Source organism: Dermacentor variabilis, chromosome 11 (assembly GCF_050947875.1).
Source record: "Dermacentor variabilis isolate Ectoservices chromosome 11, ASM5094787v1, whole genome shotgun sequence".
Lineage (NCBI taxonomy): Eukaryota > Metazoa > Arthropoda > Arachnida > Ixodida > Ixodidae > Dermacentor > Dermacentor variabilis.
In genome coordinates this window covers 13,489,217-13,516,746 of record NC_134578.1, presented here as the reverse complement: position 1 = coordinate 13,516,746, position 27,530 = coordinate 13,489,217, and the positions used below count along the sequence as shown (strand labels likewise).

General features: G+C 44.7%; 2 protein-coding genes across 4 annotated transcripts in view; one reads left to right on the top strand and one right to left on the bottom strand.

Moving 5' to 3' along the window:
- The first annotated feature begins 9,704 nt into the window (after positions 1 to 9,704).
- On the top strand, positions 9,705 to 15,498 carry LOC142564243 (uncharacterized). The gene is made up of 2 exons (XM_075675163.1): positions 9,705 to 9,925; positions 15,172 to 15,498. The coding sequence occupies exons 1-2, from the start codon at positions 9,751 to 9,753 to the stop codon at positions 15,387 to 15,389; spliced, it is 393 nt and encodes a 130-aa protein (XP_075531278.1). The 5' UTR covers positions 9,705 to 9,750; the 3' UTR covers positions 15,390 to 15,498.
- Positions 15,499 to 18,928: 3,430 nt separating this feature from the next.
- The window catches only part of Unc-76 (fasciculation and elongation protein Unc-76), a 51,718-nt gene continuing 43,116 nt past the window's right edge, over positions 18,929 to 27,530 (bottom strand). For all 3 annotated transcript variants that reach the window (XM_075674961.1, XM_075674960.1, XM_075674959.1), the window contains exons 9-10: positions 26,876 to 26,941; positions 18,929 to 26,281 (exon numbers count right to left, since the gene is read on the bottom strand). In XM_075674961.1, coding sequence (XP_075531076.1) covers positions 26,265 to 26,281; positions 26,876 to 26,941 — 83 coding nt within the window. In that variant the 3' untranslated portion in view covers positions 18,929 to 26,264. The remainder of the gene's footprint in view (positions 26,282 to 26,875; positions 26,942 to 27,530) is intronic.

Genomic DNA, 27,530 nt, shown 5'->3' with positions numbered 1-27,530 from the left:
AAGAAAGACCGCGAAAAATGATAAAAATAGCACGCGACGGGGCGCTTGCGCCCTGTTATTTGTGCTTCTCTCAAGCGTGCGATGAATGAACAAGGTCAGCAGCGCTCGGCCAGCAGCATGCATTTGCAGCGTCATGCGATAAGAGCCGCATGCCCAGATACGTACACCAGGCATGACGCCCTGTCGCGAGCCAGTCTCGCGGCAGCCGACCTTGTTCATCCATCGCACGCTTGAGAGCAGCAAAATAACAGTGTGCAAGCGCCCTGTCGCGTGCTATTTTTTTTTTCATATTTCGCGGTCTTTCTTTGGAACGCGGAAAAAAGGACCACATGAGATATGTCGTGTTGGAAACAATTTATTGAGAGGTTTCCCAAGGTGCTCTACAACTTTGCGTATCACACTTGGTGTCTACAGCCAATACTTAAAAAGTTGATTAATTAAACCAAACTAATCCGTTAGGTAAAGGGAAAATAAAAAAAATAGCCTGAGTAACTCTAGGCCAGTGCCAACATTATGCATGCCGTTCAACTCGCGTATGGAGTGTCTTTCATTTTTAAAACTTTGGCTCAAGTTATGCGGGACAACGTGTACAGCAGGCAATGGTCTCAGTGCCTGCATTCGCAAATAAAAAGAAATAGTACATCTAGGTATGCGTTATGTAATTGAATGTAATACTAAGCCTCATACTTTTATGGTGCAAAATAATACTTAAATATTACACGGAATGCGTTACAGATATCGGCCTATATATGCAGCGGCGCAGGCAAGAGGTCAATTTTCAGACGAACGAGGAGTTGTGCAATAAAGAGGGAAAAGAATAAGAGACAGCAGAGCGTATGGAGAGAGAAAAAGTAAGGAGGTATTGTTTAACTACATTGTTTAGGGCACATATTTCAATTTACCAAGCGGTCTTAAATAGTAAAACCTCGTGGTTATGCACAGGCTGGCTGACATGTCCCAGGGCCGGCTGTTCCATGTCCTGGTAGAGTACCAGGGTAAAATATACGCCATCGGTGGGTTGGGCGACCGCAACAGGTGAGTTCACGTCACCCCATAAGGCTAATCACGTGACCTATGAGGTAGATAGCCTCACAAGGTCCATGTAAGCCTTAACGACACCCTCACAAAGTGAAGCGTTGGTAGAGGCGGCAGTGGCACACATTATTCTTCACAAGTAGGAATGAAAATTAGTTGCCAGATCAGCATCGCGTTGTTGTGGTTCGTTATACTTCGTGGCACGTCAGTTCGTCGCGCTAAAGGTCAAATATGTGCCATTTGTTCACATCGTCTAACCTTTCTGCATTATTGCAAATAGTTTCTTATTCTGCGTTCTCGTACGCAAGCAGAATGAGCCATAAGTAATAAAATAAATGTGCTTGGTGGTATATTCTTTCCGAAAACACTATCCGTAAATGAATTCAGTTACGTCCTTGTGCTTCAACGGCAGATTCCAATTATCTCTTTTCTTAGAATAGGAAAATAGACAGATGTGTATGTACATACATGTTATCAAAGAGGCTGACGTGTATACACATAGATGTTTCGTTTCTTGCACTTGTGCGCAAGTTCCTGTCTGATCTTTTTCAACACCCACATTTTGGTCAAGTTCTTTTTTTGTGAAGTTACTTTTCAACTGATGTTAGAATTTTTCGTTTCTGTAGCTATCATAAGGCGTTATCTTTCCTGTATATATAGAATAAGCTTGTGCTTTGTTTCTTCTACAATTTACTAACATCGCGCTGTTTGAAAATTAACAGACAGACAGACGGACAGACAGACACAGACAGACAGACAGACAGACAGACAGAGACAGACAGACAGAGACAGACAGATTATATGTCGAGATGTCATGACGCAGAAAGTGTACGCGTGAGGGTGGCACGTCGCGACTCTTTGGCACTCCCTACAGTTCACTAGGTCGTCTGCTACGCCGCTACTTATTGCGCGGCCCGATGGACAGAAATATAGATGACCAAAAATTAACACGACAATAAGCCAGCCATTCTGAAATAAACCGCAGAGCGCTGTCGTCTGCCGAGTGCTACGATCCGTCTGGTGGCCGGTGGAGGATGTTGAGCGGACGGCTGTGCTGCTCTCGCATGGCGTCAGCCTCCGTGATCCTGGGGTCATGTCGCCTGGTGCTTGCGGGTGGCGCCATGCGTCCTGTCAAGGACGACGGAAGCGCGTACCTCGTCGACGACGTGGTCGCGCTGAAGTTGCCGCAGCTCACGTAAGAGCCGCCTAAAGAATATTTTCAGCACGCACAGTCGCCCACATAAGTTTACAGGACACGGGAGTCGCGAAAAACCTGATTTCCCGCGAAACCTCTGCACACCGTCTCGAATTCAAGGTTTCGTTGTGTAGTAATAGGTTGCGTCCAAATTCATGGCCCCAGTGAAGGCTGCCTCAGGGTACAGAAAGCGATCTCGAAGGCCGTGCTTTTGCTAACAGCATGCGCCGGAAGCAATTGCTGCGCCGGAAACACGTCATAGACGATATATTTTGAACATAATCTGTTATTTTTGCAGTCTATATAAAGCATTAAATTCGAAGCGCTATGGTGTGAGAGAATACTGATATAACCTATCTGAATTCATTTGTCTGCGTTTATAGAATGCTCTTATATCTTTATAGAAAGATCTTATATCTTATATCGAAACTCTAAGAAAGACACAAGCCACGGAGTGCCCCTTTAATAATTTGCTTTAATAACTTCTTACGAGCGTGTTTCGGTTTCTGTTCCCATGAGGGTGTATGTGCTGTGATGTCAGAACATAGAAGGTAGTCATGTGGGAACAGACCATCGCGACGTTTTGGCACACGCTCCAGCCAACTCGGTCGTCTGCTATGCTGCTACGTGTTGCGTGGACCGACGTAGCAACATTACAGACTCGTGAGTGAGCAGAAGCAAGTACTGAAACGTCGTAATGTGTTGCTACCACGTGACCACTTTTTGTGTCATGACGTCACGACATTGCACCCTTTGGAAACAAAACCAAAACTGCCTTGCAGGAAGCTATTGTCAATTAGTGAGGGCGTTCTGAGGCTTGGCAGCGTTTCTTCTAGGACTTATAGGTCCAGCACATGTATTTAAAGCAAGAAAATAAGAACCTAGACATGCTGCATCATACTCAAAACATGGCGCTTCTAGTGATACTGAGAGTTGGCCCCTGTGCACGCATTCCCGAGACCACAGCAGGCAACGCTGTGGCGGACCAACGCGATGTGCATCGCAAAGTTTTGTGAAGATGGAGCTGTCCACTATGAGGTTTTGATGGAGAGAAGATAAAACAAGATAGGCAAAATGACTCCAGTATATGTGGTAAAACCTCATTGGCTCAATCCGGGTGAATAACTATTTGTCGCCGTCTCGTTTCAAAGGCGATGCCAATAGATATCATCATCATCGAGTTCACTGCCACCATAGTAAAGTTCAGATTCAGAGAAATCGTTGAGGAATCAAACAGTGTAGTAATTAATTAGAAATTTTTCGTCAGTGACATAATGTGTGCATTCCGCTTACATTTTATAGTGATTACAAGTATATCGACACTCCAGGCGCACCTTTGTCGTCGGCGTCGCCTAGATGTTCCGTATAAAGTCCAAGGGCGATAACATCGTCGCCGCGTGCTGTATGCTCTGTGAGTGAGTGAAAGCGCGCGAAGGGAGCCGATGATCGCAGCTCAATCTGGCGCCCGCAAGGGAGGAAAGCTGAGAGGAAGCGCACCGTCTTCCGTCACGCGAAAGGCCGTGGAGGGATGAGAGGGAGGGGGCGGCGTCGTTCTCCGGCAGCAACTGCGTATTTCGCGACCGCGCGCCCCTTTTGAGCCGAACCGACGATCGCGGCTCAATCTCGCGCCCGCAACGGACAGCAGCGAGGAGGCAGGGCAGGAGGGAGGGGTACTTTCCGTACTTCACATGGCCGCGCGCGTCCTATTTTGAAAGCGATGTGACGACAGCTCATACCTTTGTGCGGGCTGTGTTCTCGACGCTCAGTTTGCCTTGAAGCCATAGACAGCACGAAGGTCACTTCGCTCGCTGCTGCTGCCGCGCTTCCTCAGGCCAGCGTTTTGACAGCGAGTGTTCGCGGTCATCGAGTGCGATAGGTTTTTGTTTGACTATGCGCGTTGACACCGTGCTTGTTAATTTACTAGTTAGTAAGCGAATGTTTCCAAGTTTATATGGCCGATAAAAACTACTATCTCTACTACGTATGGCTGTCTGTAATTTGCTATTGCAATCGGTGCTTCTCCTTTCGGGCGAAACTGCGGCGTTTTGTCCCACAACTTCGTTCATAGATAATTAATTCTATTTCAATGATATTGTGATACTATACACGTTATACCGTACTCAGTGTCTCAATATTTCAGTGTATATACGTGCATGTGAAAAACAGAGAAGGTGACACCACATCAAGCCCAAATGAACAGCAAAACATATGGTGAATTTCGTGCAGCGAGAAACAAACAACAAAATCATAAGAGCAAATATACTGTTCCTTCCATCATATAAACAATAATAATGTTGCATATAAGAGTGAGAAAAACGAAGACCGGTGAAGGTGTTTGCGGCCCCAAGTTTGGAAAAGAGGAAGCGGACGACGTCGAGATCTTCAACCAGCTGGCCGCTCTTGAGCTCACCTTCGCGACCTAAAATAAATGGACCCTTTCAGCCATAATGGTGGTAAACGGTCTCCTTCACCCCGTACCAATAAGAATGCCTACATCTGAGCTGGAAGAAAAATTATTGCATAATAATTAGTGCATCACCTCTCTCAAGATGAAAAAAAAATACGAAAAAAATCCGCGCGACATCATTTTCGAGTTTCACCTACATTTAAATAGGAATTGTAAAAGTTGATTGATTGATTGATTTATTTATTGATTGATTGATTGATTGATTCGGTTTAACGTCCCAAAGCAAGGCTAAGGCTATGAGGGACGCCTGTAGCGGAGGTCTCAGAATTAGGTTAACAACCTGGGACTCTTTAATGTCCACCTGCATTGCTTAATCCGCAAGCGTGCTTGCATTTCCCCCCATTCCAAATGCGGCAGCCGCTGCCGGCAGTCGAACATCTTGCTCGGCAACGGGACGCCACAGCCTGCCCTGAGCCACCGCGGCGGGTGTAAAAGTCGAAATATACTTTTAGCAGGCATTCGGGGAAAACGTTCACTGCAGTAGGGATGCGCAAATATTCGAAGCATTCGAATAACGAATCGAATAGCGTCCCACTCGATTAGGGTATTCGAATAGAATATGTTTTCGAATAATTCAGAACGTCAACTCTGCGCAATTAAACGTAGAATTGGAGCAAGAAAGTACGATAAGTTTAATCCCCGCGGGCATATCATACGCACAAAGCATGAAAACTCACGTCTCATTCGAATATAGGTCGACCATGTTTGTTTTTTTAATTTTAACCAAAATGAGCTTAATCGACCAATATTCGTGAACGAAGCTAGCAAAAGTACCGAGCTAACGGAGCTCCACCGTGGCACCTCCCGTAAAGACACCCCGAAAGGTATATTCAGGCTAGCTTTATAGGCGTGCCGCATATCCAACGCACTCCACGGCACCGAGGATGACGTCGCTTGGGGCGCCGAGGACGCCTGCGAGGCATTCGGCGAGAATGACTTCTCTAGCAGTTCCTACGAGGATGGAGCTTGTGGCATCGACCAGCGAAATTTAGTAGCCGAGCTTACGGTAAATGAAGCCGTGTCATGTTAAAATCTTGCTGTTTTTTTTTTGTCAAAAAAGATATGGGTCGACCTATATTCGATTTTTTTTTAATTTCTCGGCGTGCTCAATATGTAGGGGTCGACCACCTATATTCGTGTTGTACCTCTCTTCGAGTAAAATGAGGTTCGTCGATCAGGGAGCCAGAATTTACAAGCTAAACAGCAATAGTTGGCGCTCATAATAATAATAATATTTGGGGTTTTACGTGCCAAAACCACTTTCTGATTATGAGGCACGCCGTAGTGGAGGACTCCGGAAATTTTGACCACCTGGGGTTCTTTAACGTGCACCTAAATCTAAGCACACAGGTGTTTTTCGCATTTCGCCCCCATCGAAATGCGGCCGCCGTGGCCGGGATTCTTGGCGCTCATCGAAGAGTCCTGTGTAAGCTCAGTAACTGTTCGTTTGTTCCTAATGGCCCATTTGTGCTTCCAAAGAAGAACACTTAATAGCGCGCAATGTAATGACAGAAACCTGCCAACACTGTAAGTACTAGTTCGTGAACATCGTCTTTTATCACTTGTGAAAACAGCTGCTCATTATTCGATAAGGATTCGATATTAGCCCCTTCAGTCACGGCGTCCCCATTTGTGGACGCGACCTATTTTCGCCATTTCGGGCAAGGAATTGAGCACGAACATTAAGCTTAGGATAAACTGAACATTCTGCTAACCTAAATTGATTCCATTTTACTTCTGAATTATATGTATCGTTACAGGGTACCGCTTTGGTGACGGTACTACAGTATTTTACGTGACGTTTGACGTAGAGCACGTCGGTAGCAACCTCGAAATATTTTTTTTTCTTTTTGAAATACTTGCCGCCAATAAACGAGAAGAAAGGGGGTTAATCGAGAGGCCCATTTTCATTAGTCATATCATAAGAAGCCAACAAACACTGACACCAAGGACAACACAGGGGAAATTACTTGTGCTTAATAAATGAAATAAAGAAACGATAAATCAATGGAAATTAAAGTGGATGAAGAAAACAACTTGCCGCAGGTGGGAAGCGAACCCACAACCTTCGCATGGCCAATAAGCCAATAAGTCATTTATGCATGTAATTCGAGCAGGTGATTGATTTTTTTTTTTTGTGGAGAAACGTAGCACAACTGACTTTCTAATATCCAAACATTTAAATACTCTGCAATTACGATGACTCATCATAATGTGCCCAAAGAGTCGTTCTACCGCCTTGACTTGCTTTCAGTGGAGACTCAAGCACCCTGGAATAAGATTACGCACGTTTCACACATGTATCATAAATTAATCATACTTCGTACCTGAAGGGGTTAAATTCAATTCGATTTTGGAAATATTCTATTCGTATTCGATTCGGTCTCTAAAATTACTATTTGCACACCCTTACATTGCAGTTTGACACTGGGTGAGCTGGTGAGGATCCGCGGTAAAATGAGGGTATTTCGAAAAGAATAGTAAACGACGAGAAAGGAAAGACACCATGAGCGCTTCCCCCAACTAAAATTTATTTGAACAAAGCAAGTATTTATGAACGAGCAGTACTAACTTCGCCGTGAGCAAAATTACGTGAAAATCACACGCACGGGTGAAAGGCAGTAAAACAACCAAAACAGAGCGAATTCATAAATCAAGATTCATCGCATCTGATTCCGGTGAAATCGAAAACGATGCCCTGGTAGCTGTACTTGGAACTGTATTGCATTGGCCCTTAGTGTATAGTCTTGCGAAAGGGAAAAATAAACTAACGCCCACCACTTATAGCACCAGTCAGAGGGAAACCTTTTTTAAGCCTTGTGTCCTGCGAGAGCTCAGTGCTAATAATTGAGCGACTTCCGGGGTCGCCAAGGGATTCCGGATGGACGCACCGGATTAGCGAGGTTGCAGCTGAGGCTTCACACGGAGGCACGAGTGAAGTTTCAGTCGAGTCCCCGAACACTTCCTATCCACAGCCTTAGGAGTCAGCCTTTTCATAAGCCAGTGACAGCCACTCGCCTGCAACCAGCAGGGTGGAAATGGTAATTAATTTATACGCACTTGCGCGATACAATGGGAACGGCAGTATGCACCGTCTTGAATAAACTTGATATGTCGTGTGTCGTTGTTTCGTCAGGCGAACGCGTTGCTGTTCATACCGAGAGCATTCTATATAATTGCAAAACGTCCCGCAAAAGTAATTCTTTCAAGCTTCATAATTATAGTCAATCCATTTCGATTTATAGTATACCAGTAATGTCATGCCTCTTCGTGCAAGACAGTTCAAGGAATAAAATTGTGCTATTTGTCACAGGCAATTTGAAAAATACGAAAAACAGAAAGAAATAAAACGCCCCATAAAGCACTATGCATCACCAAAGCGTCGGGGTGGTAGAGGAAGAAACTACAATTCGGAGACGCTCTTCTTTTGGCGTGACACAAGAAATGAAGTCGAAAAAATATCTACAGTTCTGCTCTTTACTGTACAATCTGTGGAAGTTCGCTACTTGGTGTGTGTCTCGCGTCCTATGGCAACCCATAACACAGTCCTATGGCAGCGATGGCGACTGCAATTTCTTCATCTGAATGCGCAGAGCCATGCGAGCTTCTTCGCGTGCTCACACTCGTTGATACCTTTGCGCACCGACCATTCTTTTCTTAGTCAGAAATATTGGCACATCGATGCGTTTTCGTCGACTGACTACGCATGACTAGAGCGCGCTACATAGCACGACGTCAAAATCAGGGCTATATATATATATCAATCGAGAGTGTCGTCCGGATTAAGGAGCTCAGGTTCAGCATGTCGCGAAATCGCAACGACGAACTAGAAGAGATAAGGCCAGAAGGCAACAGAAAACAAGCTAGAAGGACCACACAGGACATGTACAGAGCTAATATCGCATTAACCATTGCAATTATATTGCACTTAGCTGCTGACGCAGTATTTCCTTCGGCGACGTATACGTTAACACGCAGCCTTGTTTTTTTTGTTTGTTTGTTGTTTTTTCATATACAAGAATTATCATGCATGTAACATGAGAACATCCCTGACGTCAGACAAAGCGTCACAAGACGTCGCTACGAGCGCTGTTGCTGACGTATCCGGAAAATCGGTATACCAATTACTGGTATAGTTCTGCGGTAAACCCGCATGGTGGAGAGAAGTAATAAAGGGAAAATTAGGCACCCACCCAATCCTAGCAACTGCTACAAAGGAAAGCCATGTGGGTTCTCTGTAAGAAAAGCCTCGGAGTTGAAGAAAAATGCGTTAATACTTCTACGGCAGAGCTAAACTTGTCTGCTTACAAAACCCGGTATATCAGATCTAGCCACATTACGCACGCTGCACATACAATGCTTGCTACAGTTAACTCTGGCGCAAGGTTCTGCGGGAGCCACAGGCTTGATAGTACAGCCAGCATGAAAAATGGTGGGTGAATAAGTGAGTTTGACTATAGATTTCGACCTTCTGACTTCAGTAGTTACAGCGGCAATGCAGATCAATCATTTTCAACAACATATTTTGTAACAAATGCAACAATTCGCAATGTTTATGTATGTGAGAAGAGACTTCTTGCCTTGCCACGAGAGAGAATTCAAGGGGCTTAACTTTTTATTAGTTACAACCACATGAAAAAAAAGAGACAGTGAAGTCGGAGGAAGAAGGAAAAATTTATGTTTGGCGATGCTCTGTCATAGTGACAAAGCATAGATGAAATCAACTGTTGTATTTAATTAAAATGCTTAAATCCTGAGGAAAAGGAAATGGAGTTGCTGTTCAAGAAAATGGCGATTGGTAGGAAATTTAGAAAGATAAAGCGTGCAATAAGCAACGGCCACGATATATGTATCGAGCAACAATAACGAAAATTAGACAAACCCGTCTACTGCTCCACATCTCCCGTAGTAGCTTAACGTTCGCAGTGCCGTAGTTCCCCCCAGTTATTCTTGTATGAAACAATGCGCTGCGTGGTCTGCATCACGCAGGCCCGAACACCTCGTCAGTGACCAACGCTTACCGAGGCTCCCATCGGCTCGGCTATCCTCCTCCATGACGGTGCTGGCCAACGGCAGTCTGCTAGTCGTAGGGGGCGCCACGTACGGCTCCACGGGCTTTCGCAGCCTCGACGACGTGCTCCTGCTCAAGCATCCTGGCGCTGACGTCACGTGGACCAAGCTGTGCCCGATGCCATTCCGGGTTCACTCGGCACTGTTAGTTGCCATCGGTGAGTGCAGGACGCAAATAAGTGCACAAATGGTGCTTCAGTCTTTACGTACGTTCACGACACCATTATAGCACTTCCTTTTTTCTCGTTTATAAGACGTTCGACAAAATGGCTTTTCTTTAATTATTACCCATCATAGAGTGTGAATGAGTAAACAGGGTGTGCATATATAACAGCTCGTTTAGGCTCAGCAAACGTGAAATACGACATTTCAGGCAATTAGCAGAATGTGCTACGCGTTTATGCTCGGCAAATGTGAAATACGACATTTCAGCCGATTAGCAGAATGTGCTACACTGTGAAATACCCAAGTTTGTAACCTTGTAACACACACACGCACTGTACATGCGTATTTACGCAGAGTTCAGAAACAGATGCATACACATCATTTTGCTGTGCTGAAACGCACGAAGAGAACGCAGCAGCTTGCCGAATCGAACGTGACTAATTTGTCGACGCGACAGTGCGGTGAGCAAAGAAGTTCGCTACTTGGTGTATGTCTCGCATTTCGCATTTATCGAAGGAGGTCTATTCTGAAATGCATCCCAACTTCACACATTCAACGATATATGCGCGTGCCCACAGAAAACGGAATAATTTTGAAGGTAATAACAGCGACACAAAAAAGAGAACATAAAACAATGAAGCACAGACTGAAAATTTAGAGGTTTTGTTGCCGAAATAGCAATAATAAAGAGGGAAAACCACAGTAAACGTTACGCGACTACAAGAACGATTGTCGCACTATAAAACATACATTTGCGAGCACCCATCTTCCGCTTTAACCAAAAAAAGAAATTGGTCGACCTGCGCATAATATAATCGGCGCGCAGAACTCTGCACATGTTTTATCTTTGTTTTTGCAACTTAATATTGCTCTCTTCCCAATAAACTCTCCGATTTTTTAGTCAGCCCCTTTGTAGTGTGTTATCTTTTCTTCTCTAGTCGTTTTTTTTAAAGCAAATCTTCCAAAGAAGTGTAGTCGCGACAACAGGGTTATTTCAGCGATAGCTGCAGTGTATATGAAATTTTACTAAAACGTCAAAGAGCAAATGTCTGCAAGGAGCGGAAAGAAAATTTCCAGTCGCGACCTTTACCACCATTAACCTACTCTTTCCATGATTTCTAGTAAGGTACGTGTTACGCAAGAGAGGACAACAAGCATTATCAGAAAAATAACAACGATCACGGGTAGTTGTGCGATTCTTGAGAAACGCCGGCAGTGCACAAAGGTAACAAAATAGCAATAACATGGTCTAGAAAGCACGGAAATAACCTGCAGGCAACGCTTGTGATTTTCTGCACCACGGATAACTCGAGTACAGCGCTGTTGTCTGCCGTCTGCATTGTAGAGAGCTTTATATGGGTTCTTTGTCGGCGTAGTAACACAGCACCCTTTCTCACTCACCTGCACATGCATGCACTATCTCTCTATGTCATGTGCCCTAAAGCGCACAAATATGACGTCTTACTTTGCGGCTTTACGCGACATCGTTTTCTACTTGAATTTACGACGAAGCCGAAACGAGGGTACGCTGGTGTGACGTCACGGTCTTTATCCGCCCATGAACGGCCAAGACGCGCGAACATATTTTGAAATTAGTGACGCAGCTCTGATGACGTACCGGCGCTTTGCTGTGCGCGCGACATTCAACAACTTTGGCTCTCATTTTCTCCGGTGGCAGCGAAGTTTTCCGCGACATAACTGAAAACAGCATTTTGAAAGAATACTGGGCCGTCCAAAAGCGACTCGCAGCGCGTGAATCGACGATTGGCTGACGAGGACAAGAGGGACAGACGGGACAGCCCGATAAGTTGCGTCTCGAGCGGCGACTGCACAACGCAGGCGTCCAGAAGGACGCGTCGTTCGGGAACGTGCAGGAGCGGCCAAGTGGCGACGACTCGCGGCGACCGAGGAAATCGCAGCAGCGGCGGCGGCGCTGCCGTCGCCTTCACCAGAAGCGGCGGAGGCACGGCGTGCGCGCCGTTCGACGTTCTTGGCCTACTCTTGTGAGGCGTGCGAACGATTGTCGCCGAATTTTTTAACCGTGACACTAAAGTGAGAAAGAAAGGTGGCTGAACTTCCGCTAACTTTTGCTGCAACGTCGCTAAAGTTGTCGTTAGAACTTTGGAGTAAATTTTAGGTGCCGTAGGCGCTTTGGAACACTGCAATATAATTTAACGTTGGCGTATGTCTAGGGTCCGTGCCGGGTGAGGAATAAACAACAAATTTGGCAGCAGTGTGCAGGTGGCTCTTACCTCGCTGGTATACTTGCATAACAACGGACGATGACAACGGAAATTCGGCGTTTGCACTCAGAGTTTCAGGTTACAAGTTCAGTACGAATCAAAGGAACACAGGTAATCTGGTCATTCTACCAAGCGAAGGGTACACTTAAGCGAAGGCACAATTAAGATCCACATAACAACTGCATATTGCGCAACATTTATTCCCTGAACGAACGCACGCATTCGCAGAGTAACCGCTAAGCCTCGATAAAGGAAGATCCGTGCACAAACGTGAACTGCCACCCCACGTGGCACACGCTTTTGTTAGGCGTGGAGAGCGCCGAGATTACCCACAACACCTGTTCTCGTTTCAAGATTGCACCCAACGTCAATGCAAAAAAGGGTCGCACAGCTATCATGCCATTTAGATGCTTAATGACACCTGTGTCAACGTTTATAAGAAAATCGATCTGTGTTTATGACTATATGCAAATGAGTGGTTCTTTCATTTTTGGCAACAGATTGTTGGTGTATCGGGCGTCTAGAATTTTGCGATAATCGAAAATACACGGTTAACATTAAATGCAAAGAAAATATTGACATTCTCAGTTTTTACGTGCCAGCACCCCCTATTGGCGCACGCCTTATTGGGAACATTGGATTAATTTCACCCACCTGACGTTCAACAATATGCATATACCTGAATATAACTGCGCGTGAGTTTTTTCTTTTCATCCCCACAGAGCGTTGAATGACTTACCTGGATTTGCCGAATCGAAGCCGCATTGACGATTGCTCAGGGCTGCATTCTAAATCAGTTGCAATTAATGGTAGACGACATATAGGACCGGTTCCGAAACATGCACACCAAAAATACGGCGGCGTTTATAAATGTTCCACGTATCATTTTCTTAAGTCACTTTGGTTCAGCAGAGCTGCGCTGTCCGTAAAGTACTTCTGGAACAGCCAGCGTAGCTCCCGAAAACATACCGTACACATACACTGCACCAACTTCCAACGATCTGAATTTATTTCTAGGATCGAAATATATAAGTACTGCTGAAAGAAAAAAAAAACACATACGAGAGACAAGGAGCACGAGTGCCAGGAAAGTGCAAAAAAGGGGGTTCTCGTTTTCGCTGCTACACACAGATACGGACAAAGCCTCATAGATATGGCGTAAAGTGACGTCATCGCTGGTGCCTCCTGACGACACCGGACAAAGCAGCCGAAGGCAATAGGCCCACACAAGGAATTTCGTGACGCCGGAGTATGCATATAGCCGGAGAGCATAGCGCGCATATGGAAAAGGCAACCAACCAGAACTTTTCCGCGGCGGGAATGATAAAAGACAATCGCGACAAATCGCGCAACGGCCACGCTTGTGGACGTCTTTATCGCCGCAGCAAGCACGTGAGAGATATGCTCGTAGCAGATGTCAGTGCTGGGATCACTGCTGCACGATGCCGAAAAAAAATGCGATGTCGTTCTTCGCGGTGCTTGCCCACGTCAATGAAACGGCCGCTGCTCATTGATTCCCCTGACCGGTGGCGAGCGGCATGCCGCAAAAGTACCCCCGAGAAGCATTGTGCCGGGCTTTAAAGGGCCCCTCACCAGGTTTGGCCATTTTGAGCTGACAAGCGCAGAGCATACATTGCGCGATAACGATCGTGTCTACAAACTATTACAACGCTATAAGCGCCGCGGAAAGATCTGAAATTTCAAACCGAACGCCGCTTTTCCTTCTCGCGGCAGCCGCACTCCAAGCCGGAGGATGACGTACTCGCGGCCTTGCGCCTACGTACTCGAGTCAGCAGTGTGACGTCGCTCGTGCTGACACGTGACTTCGAGAATTATTCAACGCACCATCTGTTATTTGTGTGATCTGTTGCTTGAATTGACAAATTGAAGTTTAGAGAAATAATAAAACACACAAACGGAATATCCGCGGCTTCTTTCTTCTTTTTTTTATTTACTTCGTACCGAAGCAAGCGAGATGTACTTCCGCTTCGTCTACTTGTTCCCACGTGCGTGCAGTCGCGTGCGCAGGCACCGAAACTATGCCATTTTCCACCGTGATCCAGCGCGTGATCATGCTCTGCGATCCGCTTGTGCTGCCTCAGTATTCGTGTAGCACTGACTTATGCTGCTAGTCAGGTGTCCGTGCACAGCGTGCAAAATCGTGCGCTGCGCGAAACGATAACAGCTCGCACGCACCGCCGCCAGCGGAAGTTCGCATCGCCGAAAAAAAAGCGAGTAGAAGAAAGAAGTGAAGGCGGGGTCCATCACGAATGTGTCACGCGATCCTCGAAGTCCGGCATGGGAGAACGCAGGGAAGGAATTTCGCTTGCGAAGACTAGACGGGGCGAGTGGAGAGGCAGTCTCGTTATGCAGGGGAGGTCGCCTGCTGAAATCATGGGTTCGGAGCGCTGAAATATATATATCTCGGCTATTAATGAGCCGACTTGAAAACTTTTTGCGGCAGGACGCTCCCTAGAAGAAACGTAACAACTTCCAGCGTATAACCAAAATTTGCCATGGGGCCTGGTGAGGGGCCCCTTAATTGTACCCACATCGCTCCACGGCATATAAAAGCGTTGCCGCATGCCAGTTCTCGTGGCGCTTTTTGCCGCCTGCGTTCTCCCGACAATACCACTTGCAACATCAGGAGCATACTGTCGAATGCCTTTATAACGAAGTGCTTATGCCTCCGCAATAATTCATTGCACAGATCACTTCGTTGTAGAAGTCGCGCAGCTCGCAGTATAACCGTAACAGAACTATTCCTTCGTTATACCGGTCATTTCGTTGTAGAGGCGCTCGACGGTACATATAGCGATGACGATAATTGTACGCACTCGCCAGCGAAATGCAACAATCACAGCTGCATCGTCGGCCCTCGTTCGCATAAACGAAACCTCGGCAGAACAGAAAGAAAGACAATCGAGTTGCACCACGTTGCTGGTTTGCGGCTTCCACGCGAGGCTGGAACATCGTGCACGTGCCCTCCCTTGCAGGCACGGACGCGTACGCCATAGGCGGCTGCACGGACCACCAGGACGGTGCCGGCACCCACGCGGACATGCTGGTCATGCGAGCAGGTTGCGCAGGGCACCACCACGAAGACCACGAGCTGTGCTGGGAGCCCTGGGGCACGCTGCCCGGCCGGTTGGTCGGCTTGGAAGCCGTGCTCTTCCGCGCCGAGGACGCCCGGCCCAGCGACCCGAGCGCCTGACGGCGGCCGGGAAGCGCATTACGGGGGCGGTGGCGTAATATTGCGCGCGCACGGCGCGAGATTCGTTCTTCGTATAGAAAAGGAAATATACGCATACATTTCAAGTTTCAGAAAAGTCGGAGCGTTGTCTTACGTTTCCCAACGAAGCACTGGGGGCTCCTCTGTACGCGAAAAGCACGAGTGTGCCGACGTTGGCCTTTGTAGACGAAAACAGCATTAAGGTATACTACAAAATTTGAGCAGACGTTCACATTACCAATGATGTATGCAAAATTGCGTTCAGCAATGGGCAATGTTATCGCTAATTTGTACACGTCGTTGAATTTAAAAAATAGATTTGTACAAGCTAGATGACGTTTTTTTATGACTTGCATATTCCAGGAAAACTAATTTCGAACGAAGTGCACTTTAGCATTAAAAATAAGAGTTGGGTTATAAGTACCTAATGTATTGACATGTGAAATATCTTGAAGGTATATGTCTTAAAGGGACATTAAGGGCAAATATGAAGTAAAGCTAAAGTAATAGTGGTCTAGGACATCTAAGGCGTCAATATTCTCGCGAACAGGGCTGTAATTGCAGGACACGATTAGCGACTCACCCGGCACATCCAATTACTAGCGCGATAACGAAGGCAATCCTCTTTATGATTGTCACTAGTGCTCATATACGTTTCGCTGTAAGTTTTCGAGGTTGGACAGGGCCACTGAAGAACCGCTGTCGGCTTGCTGGCGTTCTTTCAGAACTGGCCGCTACCGTTGCCTGTGTCCTTTTGAAGTAGCGCATGCAGTTGTCAAGCGTTATACAAAGGGACACAATTTTGAGCTCGGTTTCATGATTACTGGGCGCTGTGCAACGGTGAACGCTGTCATTGTGGGCTGACTCGACTGATGAGCCCGAGGATGGGTTCAATCCCAGCCGCGTCGGTCGCGTTTCGATGGTGGCGAAACGCAAGGCGCCTGTATACTGTGCGACGTCAGTGCACGTTAAAGAGGCCCGTGGTAGAAATTATTCCAGAGCCCTCCACTGACCCGTCCCTCATTACCAATGTGTTGCATTCGCCACTTATCCCACGTCACCAAGAAGTCGCGAGCTGTGTTTGACGATTTGAGGGGGCTGTGCAATTATTTTATGCCTAAATAATCTGTCTTAGTACTTGAGCAGAATCACCCTTTAAACGCAACTGGCGTTATCTCCGGCCGCAGCTACCATGCTGCACGCCTCCAGAAGCAGCTACTACCTATTATAGTGCTTTCAAATGCTGTCAAGTAGATAACCAAGGTGCGAAAAACCTCCCTACTTAATCAGAGCCGCAGCGCAGGTGGGACTTTAAACTTTAATTTTCAGTTCGCTTCAGTGCTTCCGAAGCAGCCGACAGGGCCGCTGTGTCCACGTGATCCCTCATGCGACGTCACGCCGACAGTGGCGCGAGCTTTTCCAGTGGTGGAGCTCGCCCCCAAAACATGCGCGCTGTACCGCCACACACTTCATAAATGTGAAACAGGGTGATTTAGTTGATGTCACTGAATGAAGTGGAGAACTTCTCTGTAATCTCATGCATCTGAAGTCAGACCAAAGGCTTAGGCAGGACTCATGCAGGTATTGTACTGGCAGGACAGAATCTTTATGGCACTCGTAATGAAAAGAGCATTGTATTGCATTACAACAGAAAAGAAGATGCTGCTTGTCCAGCTCTGATTTTTTAGAAAAAAAAATTCATTGACGTTACCCTTGGCAATGATGCGGGTGGTCGAAAGGTTTCGTTTTTTTTTTTTTCACTCTGCGCCGCCCGCGATTTCGCGTTTCAGTAATTTTGTGATCACTTAGTGTTGCGTTGTTTCTGCTGGCTCGTGAAACGCACACAAACTGCAAGTAGCAGAAAAGGCCACGTCCATGTGGTGTTACGGGATTCCCGATAGGATCATGTACACCTCTTGACCAATAGCAGCCGCAGCGGCAAATCCAACGCTCGTCTTGCGTTGGATTGCGCAGAAAACCACAGCGCCATCTGTAGGATGCCGTTTTACTAAAGAGGCGGCAATGGCGTATGCAACGTCACCACACTCTGCTTGAGGCGGGCTATTTGTATTGTGCTAGAAGTATGCAGACTCTTCAGATGCAATTTCCTCATAAACCGAGTCTTTTCTTGGCACGAAACAAGAGCTGCAAGGTTTTGGAAATGGTAATTTAACAGTCCACGTAGGCTTAGTATTTGCCTTTATAGTGTCCTTTAAGCATTTTGAGGTATTCTGTAACAATCGCTAAAATGAAAATAACAGATCCAGCGGTACAGTCGAACTTCGTTGTAATGAACAGGCTTATGCTTATGCGATAAAGACAGTTCAATGGATCAGGCATTCCGATACATGGCCAAACTCGCCAATATAGAACCCAATTAAGCTTTTGTGATGTATTTGATGCATATGCATTTGTTATCTACAGTGGAGAAAAAAAAACCAATCAAGAAACCCATTTAATTCATAACGAAACTATGGCTAATAATTTTTTACTGTGCCTTGCACTGTCTCTTAAAGAGTCACTTAGCATATGGCGCACAAGCGTAAATGGACGGCCGGAGTGCTACATATCCAATGTCCCATTTGTTATGGAGTTCTCTTGCACGAGTACTGGACAGTATGTTTTGAGTGTTCAATATGAAGAACAATTCTCTTTATCCAGGTTTGTTATATTCAGGCTAGACTGGTCAGTTTTGCTCTGTAGCCATAAGCAAAAAATTAAATTATCAGAAGACATGCTTACAGCTGCCAAGCCTTTGGTGCTACTTGGGCAACTTTCGAACAGGTGTCGCCAGACTAAAGTAGTTGAGACTTCAGGTCACATCAGAGCATGTCTCACACATTCAGTGATATTACAATGGTTCACTGTGTGATGAAAGCCTCTCATAAGGATCTCCAATTGATTGCGTCTTCCACCTGCAGACTCCATGCCTGCAAATATCATTCCACCATGCTCCCTTGTTCTCTGTACTCCTGCACTTCCCATTCTGTGAACTCTTAATAGGCCAGCAGTTTTCTGCCCACTGCATTACATGGCTTGTCCAACTCTATTTCTTTCCCATAACCTCAACTAAAATATGGGTTACTGCTACATAATGTCTAGTATACACCATTCCCTGTCCGTCTCTTAACCTTCAGCTTGTATAATTTCTAATCTATCACACATTTCATGGCCCCTAACAACTTCTCGAGCTTGTTCATTAACCTCCAAGTTTCTGCTTCGTATGCTAGTAATGGTAGAATGTAGTAATTGTACACTAGGATAGCTAAGCCGCTGGCAATGACTAGGTAATGCACAACTTATGCGCTACAACCCATCTTTAGTATTCTGCAAGTTTTCTTCTCATAATCAGGAGCTTGTGCAACTAATTGGTCTCAGTAAACATACCCTTGCAGATTGTAGAAGCTTACTGCATCTCACAAATTCCGATTAGCTTACCAGGCTATTACCTTAGTACTCCGCATCTTTATACGCATCTATACAGCAAATGAAAGGATAAAAAGTGAGACAATGCACATAGCTCAAGATAGAGTTGATCTTTTATTTATCTCTCAACACAAGAAACCACCTGCTCATACAAATACCTCCAAGGGCATCCAGGTCTTTTCCTAGTTCTCTAACCGTATGCGTAAGGTGGAAAACATTTCTCAGCATGACTCAATCACTTACTGCACTCGCTCTCAATGAACCACAGCCACCGCAGTTCGTGCAGCAGTGTAGGGCAATATATCGAGCAAGAGAACACGGCACCATAAACACAATGTAAGTTGCCAAAGTCCACAACTCCATGTTTAGCAACAGTGTGCAATCAATGATGGCACAACACAGAGCTACTCTGCAGTGCTAGAGCAGTGCAATTGGAACGAGCTGCAGGAACAAACCATGCATGGTTCATGTACTTGATACACTGTTACAAGTTTGTGACCCTCAAATGAGCTTTCAGTATACCGCTGACACGACCCAGCAGACGTGATATTCACAAGGAACAAAAGAAAGAAGATTCACTACTACTTCGCAAAGTCGAGTACTCTTCACAGTGGGTGCTGTACACACAGTTTCACGTGGTGCTAAGAAGGAAGAGGATTTGCAGAGCAATAAATAATGTACAAGTCATCTGTGCACACAGAGGTGTGCCGTCCAAGTTTCCCCTTCGCTTCTACACACAGTGCTGCCTAACTGTACAGCTTCCAGACCGTACCAAGTCTCGCAAAACATTCTATTACATTGATCTCAAAGTGTTTGACACACAAGAACCCAAACAATATTTTGGACACACACAAGGGCAGTCCTCTCTCCCAATCAAGGTAGGGCGAATTGCAACACCTGTACATTAAAAAATAAGAGCAAATGTTTGATAAACTAGCACTAGTGCAAACAGCTAATTCCTACAGTGTTGCCCCTTCATACCCAAATGGACTAGCTGGCTTGAGTCAACCACATGACACAGTTTCATGGTAATCAATGAGGGGCTTCAAAGCATCAGCAAAGAGGGAACACATACACCTACGACTACGTTTGGTTTCATTGCTGCCTATGAAGGTTTCTGTGGTGATCTGCACACCACATCATTTAAACGTCACCCTCTTGCTTTGTCTGCTGCAAACGGTGCTTGAGGATTGCACAAGCTAGCGCACGTCCAACGACTAACGGTTTGGGAGCTGAAATAATCCTGTCGCAGAACAGGAGTGCACTCAGAGCCGTTCACTCACTCACTCACGCAACGAATATTCATGACAAAGACTATTTTGGCAGCTGCACCAGAAGCATACGAAAATAACTTTAAAATAAAACCTGAGTCGGGCACACCCTTAAGTGCATCAAAAGACTGCGAAAAAGGGCACGACATTCGGGCAGCTGCAAGAGGTTAGAGAATACTTGCGACCTGCCAGTCATAAACGATGTGGAGAGCGATATTTGGCAACAAAATGATGAAGCAAACAATTTAGCCATTGAGCCTATTATGAAGCAGTTTTTTACACTGAAAAGCAAATATCACGCAACATCAACAATGAGCCCACTCATTGTGTTGCTCTGTTGCCTCTGTATGCAAATGCATCTCAGCACTGTATTCTATGCATTCAGCGTAGGAGTGAAACGCTTAGTTTTTTATGAACCCAACACCGCAGATCACCAAATACGAATGAGAATTGAATTCCCACACACGTCTAGACTTACAAGTTCTATTAGTTAGAGAAGTTGGGCTGGATGTAAAGACATGGGAAGTACAACATATAACACTGTATGCCATATAGCATTTGCATCTCATACAAACTTTTGTTATACTGTGTCAATATAAAAAAAAAAAACTTTCCCTATTGCAAGCTTTTATCAAGTGTGTAGCAAGAGCTCAACTAGACCGATGCATGTTTTATCATTTGATACAATTTCCCAATAAAGATAAAAAAGCCAGATCTAATAAAAGAGGTTCAGCCAATTTTGCTTTCACGTTGCCAGAGCAAATTTCCCTTACCATGATTCGTCAAACACTAAGCTGTACTCAGAAACAAAATAAGCACAGCAAATGTACCATACACATTTCCTTTCACAGATCATGGAACTGCAATGCCAGAAGACAAATAAGCACACACATTTATCTCAACATGCACATTACTAGATGCTTGTAACTGGTGAGAGTAGCGTTATGTACAAAAAACAGATATGCAAAACCATGTCACAAAACAACATACTTTTATGACATGCATGCGCAGTGTTGAGAACACCACTCACCTTGTGGACTTGGAGGAAGATCATGCCAACATCAACACACACTTCAAAAGGTTTCAAATAGGTACATTGCTAAGCAGACACTCTACAAGCGGTGAAAAAAAATGAACACTGATGGTACAACGAATCTATGGTTGCTAACAAAAAAAAACTTTCAGTCAAGGTGAACTGCTGAATAATGGCAGAATGTGCTCAAGAAATTCCCTAAGTGATTGCACATGGTACACGCTGTACAAGCTCATGTGCCGCGCGTTATAATCGCGTCGCCAGCTGAGCCAAAGCTTCACAAAAGGCGCCTTCGCCAACATGATCGCAAAGCTGCAACAGCAGGAGCGACTTGCTTGAATCGTGCGAAAGTAGTTCAGCGACATGTGTCTCTGCAGCCGACTCGGACTCGCAAAACAATCGTTTCCATCACTCTAGCAGGCAAAGCACACAGGAACCTTCAGTCAGTATGAATACAAAGGGTGCCAAGATCTTGGGTTCACTAAGAAACTATGGTTAATTATTAAGGGTGTGCTGACAGTCCTGGGCTGCAAGGTTTAGCTGCAGCAAGAACTAATTGTGGTGGTTGTTTTAAACATTCTTTTAAAAAATTAGGCCATCTTAGAGAGAGAGAATCCACTCAATCTTCAGTGACATAAGTAAAAAATAAAGAGCCTGTACAAACACTAATCTGTGAACATGACGTTTAATTGTACATCTGAAGTGCATTTGAATTTATGGAATTTTCAGCGCATACGTCATGCATGAAAATAAAGCAATATGCACAATTAATAGCATGTTGTATCGTGACCCAATTGCTACAATGTGCTCAAAAGGCACATCACACCAGTAGTCTATCAACTTGAGCTTGGCGCCTTCCATATTCAACCTGTAGTTGTATATTTCTTTTCTCTTTCTTTCATTCGCATGAACTTTGGCATGCCTTGTTTATCTGGTAAGCACAGTTCTGGGAGCGAACACTTGACAATGAATAGCAGAACACAAGAACATCGCAACATCCCCTCCCTGCTCCAATTCGCTCGCGTCATGAGACATGTTTGAATATACGGCCTTTACAAGAAAGACGCTAGGGGGGGGGGGGGAGTCATCATGCACAGCAGGCGAGATTAGAAAGATCAAGATATCTGGCATTGAAGTGGAGATGGTTGCTATCCACTTTGCCTAAGTTGGCTTCCTGAAGAAGCCTTTCTATGCAGAACATCGCCAGTAAAGCCAAAAAGTACAACTCTGTTTGTACCACTTCTACACGACATCCACAGGCTGTGTTATCACAAGCAAATTATAGTAAACGCTTAAAGAGTCCCGTATGACTTAAGCTTTTTATCAAGAAACTTCATCTTCTGTGTTTTTTTCCCTCAAGTCAGTGTCATTTCTTTTACAGTTTGGGCCCTTCTGCATAAAAAAATTTCACACATTAATTCGAGTGGTAAACTTTATTGAAGCTCTAAGATTTTTAAGTAAATGAAGCATCTGTTTGTCTCTTGAAAATAAGTTTGGCCTTGGATTTACTGGAAAAGAAAAAGACTTCAAGTTTACATACACAAAACAATTTTGTTCTTGCAATTCTTACAATGTAAATTTGTTCTAAGTGCCTCGTAACAAGCAGACATTTCCGGCAAACAAGTTTCAAACAGATGCAGTGAGTACATAACTGACAAAAACTTGCTCAAGAAACAAGAACAGCCGACGATTTAAACACTCCCCATTGAAATTTTCCCATGAAGCATGCGAAGATCTGTATGACGAGAAAGTGCAAATACAGATTTGTGCAAAAGCTTGCTTCTTTAAAGGGCTACATTATGGGTGAGAGGCTCAAAATGCAAGACTTGAATGTTGCTATCACACATCGGCCAAAATCTAGTCAAGCATTTCTAATGAGAACGCACTCCAAAAGTCTTCCAAGCAGAAATTTTGCTTTTACAAAGCATGGTCCGTTTAGTAGACGCATACAGGTGGAGAGAGCTTGAAGTTATCTATGAGGTCATTAATGGCGCCTATTTTGCACATACCACGCGGCTATCACCTTATGTACAAGGTTTCAAGCCTACATTGCAATTGAAGGACACTAATTGCTGAAAAGTGCAACGATGTCTAGACAATCTCAGATACACAAGCCACCTTTCTGGCATAGAAGTGAGGCTGGCTGCCTTCCCATAATTTTAACTGCACCCCAACTGAAGGTTACAACTGTCCTCGGCCTAAAAAGTAAATCTAAAATTCATGAGATTTTGTACCCTGTGAAGAATTTTGAAACCACTGCACTGCGCTAGCTTTAAATTCAGGTGGCTACAGCTGCACGATTCCACTGAGTTTGTACCCTGAAAGTACAATAGATGAAAATCAAACATCTAAGCTGTGCACAAGGTATCACCGACTTTGAATCAAACTCGACACAAAATATTTCATCCGACATGGGGGTTGTTAATCTTAGCTCAATGTAGCTAACAAAAGACCATGCTGTTGTAGGCTGTGCTCTTCCCAATGCACGAAACCCATGCAAGAACTGCAGCCATTGGCTGTAATCAGCATGGACGTATACATTGCCAAGCTCTACAAGTGGGTTCATTTGCTTCCTCAAGCAGTTTGATTGCTCAGTGCCCCATGCCAAAAGAAAGGCAAAAACATTCATGTAGAAGATGAAGATTCATAACAAGTTTGTATAACGAGAAGTTGTTTCACTGCCCTCACAAAAATCAGGTGTGAATCTTTCGTAGCCTATTATGACGTCAAAACAAACGTGACACGGGGTAAAGCCGAGAAAACAGGTCACAAAAAGAATAAAGTTGTGCACGTGCACAAAACATCAGTAGAAAAAAAAGACCCTGGTTAAAAACATACAACGCCAACTGAATAAAACAGCTGAGTTCACGCTGTGCAACGACCACTTCTGGCAGTGCTTTGGTGTACTGCAACATTCAACTTACATATTTGGTGCACTGGTAAACACTCCAAAGACGTCACCACGTTTACATTTCCACGTGTCCTCCCGTCATATGCAACGAAGACATAAAGCACAAAACGCCTAAAATTCAGATCTCGGCCTCAATAGAGTGCCAGAGTGATTGTGTAGGGGCACACTAGCGAGTGGTGAAACATTACGTCATCGTGGCCCAATGCTGTAGCACATGTAGGGCAAGACTCAATGGAGAACATGTAATGGAGACAACAAAAGCACAAGAAAAGAATGTGCAGTCATTTGCGTATGCACTCTTAATTGAAGTCTCGTGTTACGTTGCACTGATCAGCTCAAAATCACACCTATCGCAGGGTTGAGAGAAAAGTTGTTTGGCAACAGAAAAAGATTCCTCAGTTCTCGGACCCCTGTTAATGCAGTGAACTCCTTCACAAGGAAGTGGCACGAGCTGACAATGCTCCCAGGAATGATCGTTCCACAACGTGGCTCCGGTATTTGTACACTTTAAATAAACTATATAATAAACATCGTATAGCTGTCTCTACACAACATCCACAACATAAAAAAAGGGCAAGCTCTAAAACAAGCTCAAGCATGAAAGACACTTGCAAATAAGTGCAAACCTAAGTCCAGCGGCTCGAGTGACTATGGCATGGGTCAGAGCTGCTGCGCCACGGTACCAAACATGTAACTGGCACTCACAAAAATGCAACCACGATTAAGAGCCACATAGGTCAGCGATGCAGAAGATTGTTGCTGCCTTGCTCAAGTCTGAAACAACTCTCCAATAAGTAAAAGTGGCAGCAGTGATGTTCTTCAATGACTGTCTGGAGACCCTGTGCCATGGAGCATTAGAAAAACGCAGCTTTGAGCGTGACAGATGAGGAGGCATTTCTGTCAAGCCTAGGTACGGCACCTAAAATGTAATAAGGAACACATCTACATGTGCAAGTCTTGGGATTTCTGTTTAGCAGATGTGACTTCACCTGAATCCAAGTGAAAGGGTGCACAACTTCATTTGCTACAGGCAATTTTCTAAAATGAATTTTCAAACAAAGGAAATTAACATTGAAGTCCGGGCTGCCAACTTATCTTGAGAATAACCACTGGCTATGTTCAACACAAGGTTATGTATAAGGGCAAATCAGAAGGCTTTGCCGCTATTTTTATACCTAAATTATGGCTGTGAATGCGAAGTTCACATATCAATTCTTAGCGGTGGTCTTTTTTTGGACCAGCCCGGCCTTATCTGCCGGTAGCTCTGCGACACAGCGCTGCTGTCAGTTGTTGAAGATGGCAATTGTGCTACACGCATCCATGGCGTAAGAGCAATGATGTGTGGTCTATGGAGCAAGGGACAAATGCCCATCAAAATCCACAAGGAAATGCAGCCCACGTATAGGAAAAGGTGTCTCGCTTTGAGAAGTGGAAGGTGGTGGTGTTGCGAGTTTGCAAAATGCCCTGAAGACTTGCATAACAATGAGGGTTCAGGGAGGCTGCGTGCATCCCTGACTGACGAAAACATGGCACAGGGGCAACTCAAATTAAGTGCTTGAATGAGACAAATGTCTCAACCGGTGTGGGGACTATGCAGAAGATAGTGCAGGGTACGTAGAATAGCAGGTAGTATATTTGTAATTACCTGTATGTACCTTATTTTGGCTAATAAAATATAGGGGCAAAGACTTTCTGATTTGCCCTTGTACCTTCTCCCCTTTTAATATCACAGTCACTGTCATAAGTGCAGCACTGCCAATTAAAAAAATTAAGCCTTTAATGAATTGGCGGTTCCTATTACTTTCATATGCAAAAACTCAGAGACTACGAGATACTGATTTTAACATTTCAATGATGTGTCATCCCTATAAGTTTGACAGTTATGGAAAGCAAAGGGTCTCCAAAAAGTCTCACATTCAAGTTTTCATGAAGCAGTAATAAAAAAAAAGATATTTCTCACGAGCGAGCCCAGCACACGTCTCATAATAAATAAGTGTCACACGAGACAAAGCAAGAACAAAGAGAACAACGGCGTAACCCTAGCAACCAGTTTTCCCAAGGTTCTGTGGCGCAAGCAATTTGCAGACTTCAGCCTCCGGCCAGTCTTGGACGCCAGCCTCGCGATGTATGGGTCGAGAGCCAAGGGCCGAGGTCGGCACCAGAGTAGGCCGCAAAAATGATCCGGGGCAAGAGTTGCTTCTCGGCAACTCCTCGCTTTACGTTGGACATAAAACTGCAAAATGTAACGTAAAACATGCAGTAAATCATGCCACTGTACTCAGCTTCCAAATAAGCTCACTCAGCAATCGCAACTGGTGACACCCTTTAATTGGCGACAATGACCGACACAAACCGTTTCTTACGTAGCAGGCAAGGTTACGAAGGCTAGAGACAAAGCATACCATATGCTGGATAAATGCAACTAGATAATGAAATGATAAACGCATCACGTCATGGCAGCACAAGTCCAAGCAAAGATAATTGTAATAGTGCAAATGATAAGATGCTGTGCCACTAACCTTTCCACACAGCATGCCATGTTTTGTACACCCCGTGCGCACGCTTTGGATATGAAGAAATGACTGATGCACTCATGCTGTAATTGTGAGCGCATATTGCTCACAATTTGCCAGCTTATGAGCATTTTGACTCCTCCCCTATCTTTCAGAAAGAATTCACAGCTTGGGCCCAATAGCTGAAGGGTTATGATGTATGGACAACTTAATTTAAACACACTGCTGGACATGACAACTACTCATAGCTGTGATAAAGCAAACTTGGCTGGTCAGCTTTAGTAATGCTCTTATCAATATGGTTGGCCACCTACCTTTCAGGATGTAATCTGTCAAGAGTGTCGGCACTGTGGGGCTGTCATCATTGATGGCGTGGAGAACTGCGATTGAAAATGTAAAAAAAAAAGCTGGTAACTATTCCGAGAAAGTTACTCACAGCCAAAAACTCTGTTCAACGAGTTTGATCAAAGAAGAGATGCCAATGAAAAATACTGCAATATCATTAAATAATAGCGGTGCGCAAATAGTAGATTTGGAATTTAATATCCAATGAAATGAAGGAAACAAAGCCGAATATTGAATAAAATGTTGAACACAAAAAAAAATTTACAAATAAATGCTTACAAATTTTGAGCAAAATATATGATGCTGCACACGTTCGGGTGTCTCCTAGCATTGCAAACAAGAATGCATAGAGCTGTCAATAACAAAGGTGCACAGAAACCAAGAAACCAAAATGTACAGTATGGTCTACTCTTACTAAAGGGAACACCAAATTAGTATGCCAGTATTGAATACAGCTCAGTTTTAGTGCATTATATGAAGGTCTGGAAAATACTTATAAATAAAGTTTCTGCTGAACGGAATCAAGTGCTTTTTTCTCTCTGAAACTAATGAATTAGTGACACTCTGTTGCACTGAATACCAATGAAGTTCTCAATTTAACAGTGGACCTGTGTTTACTAGTGA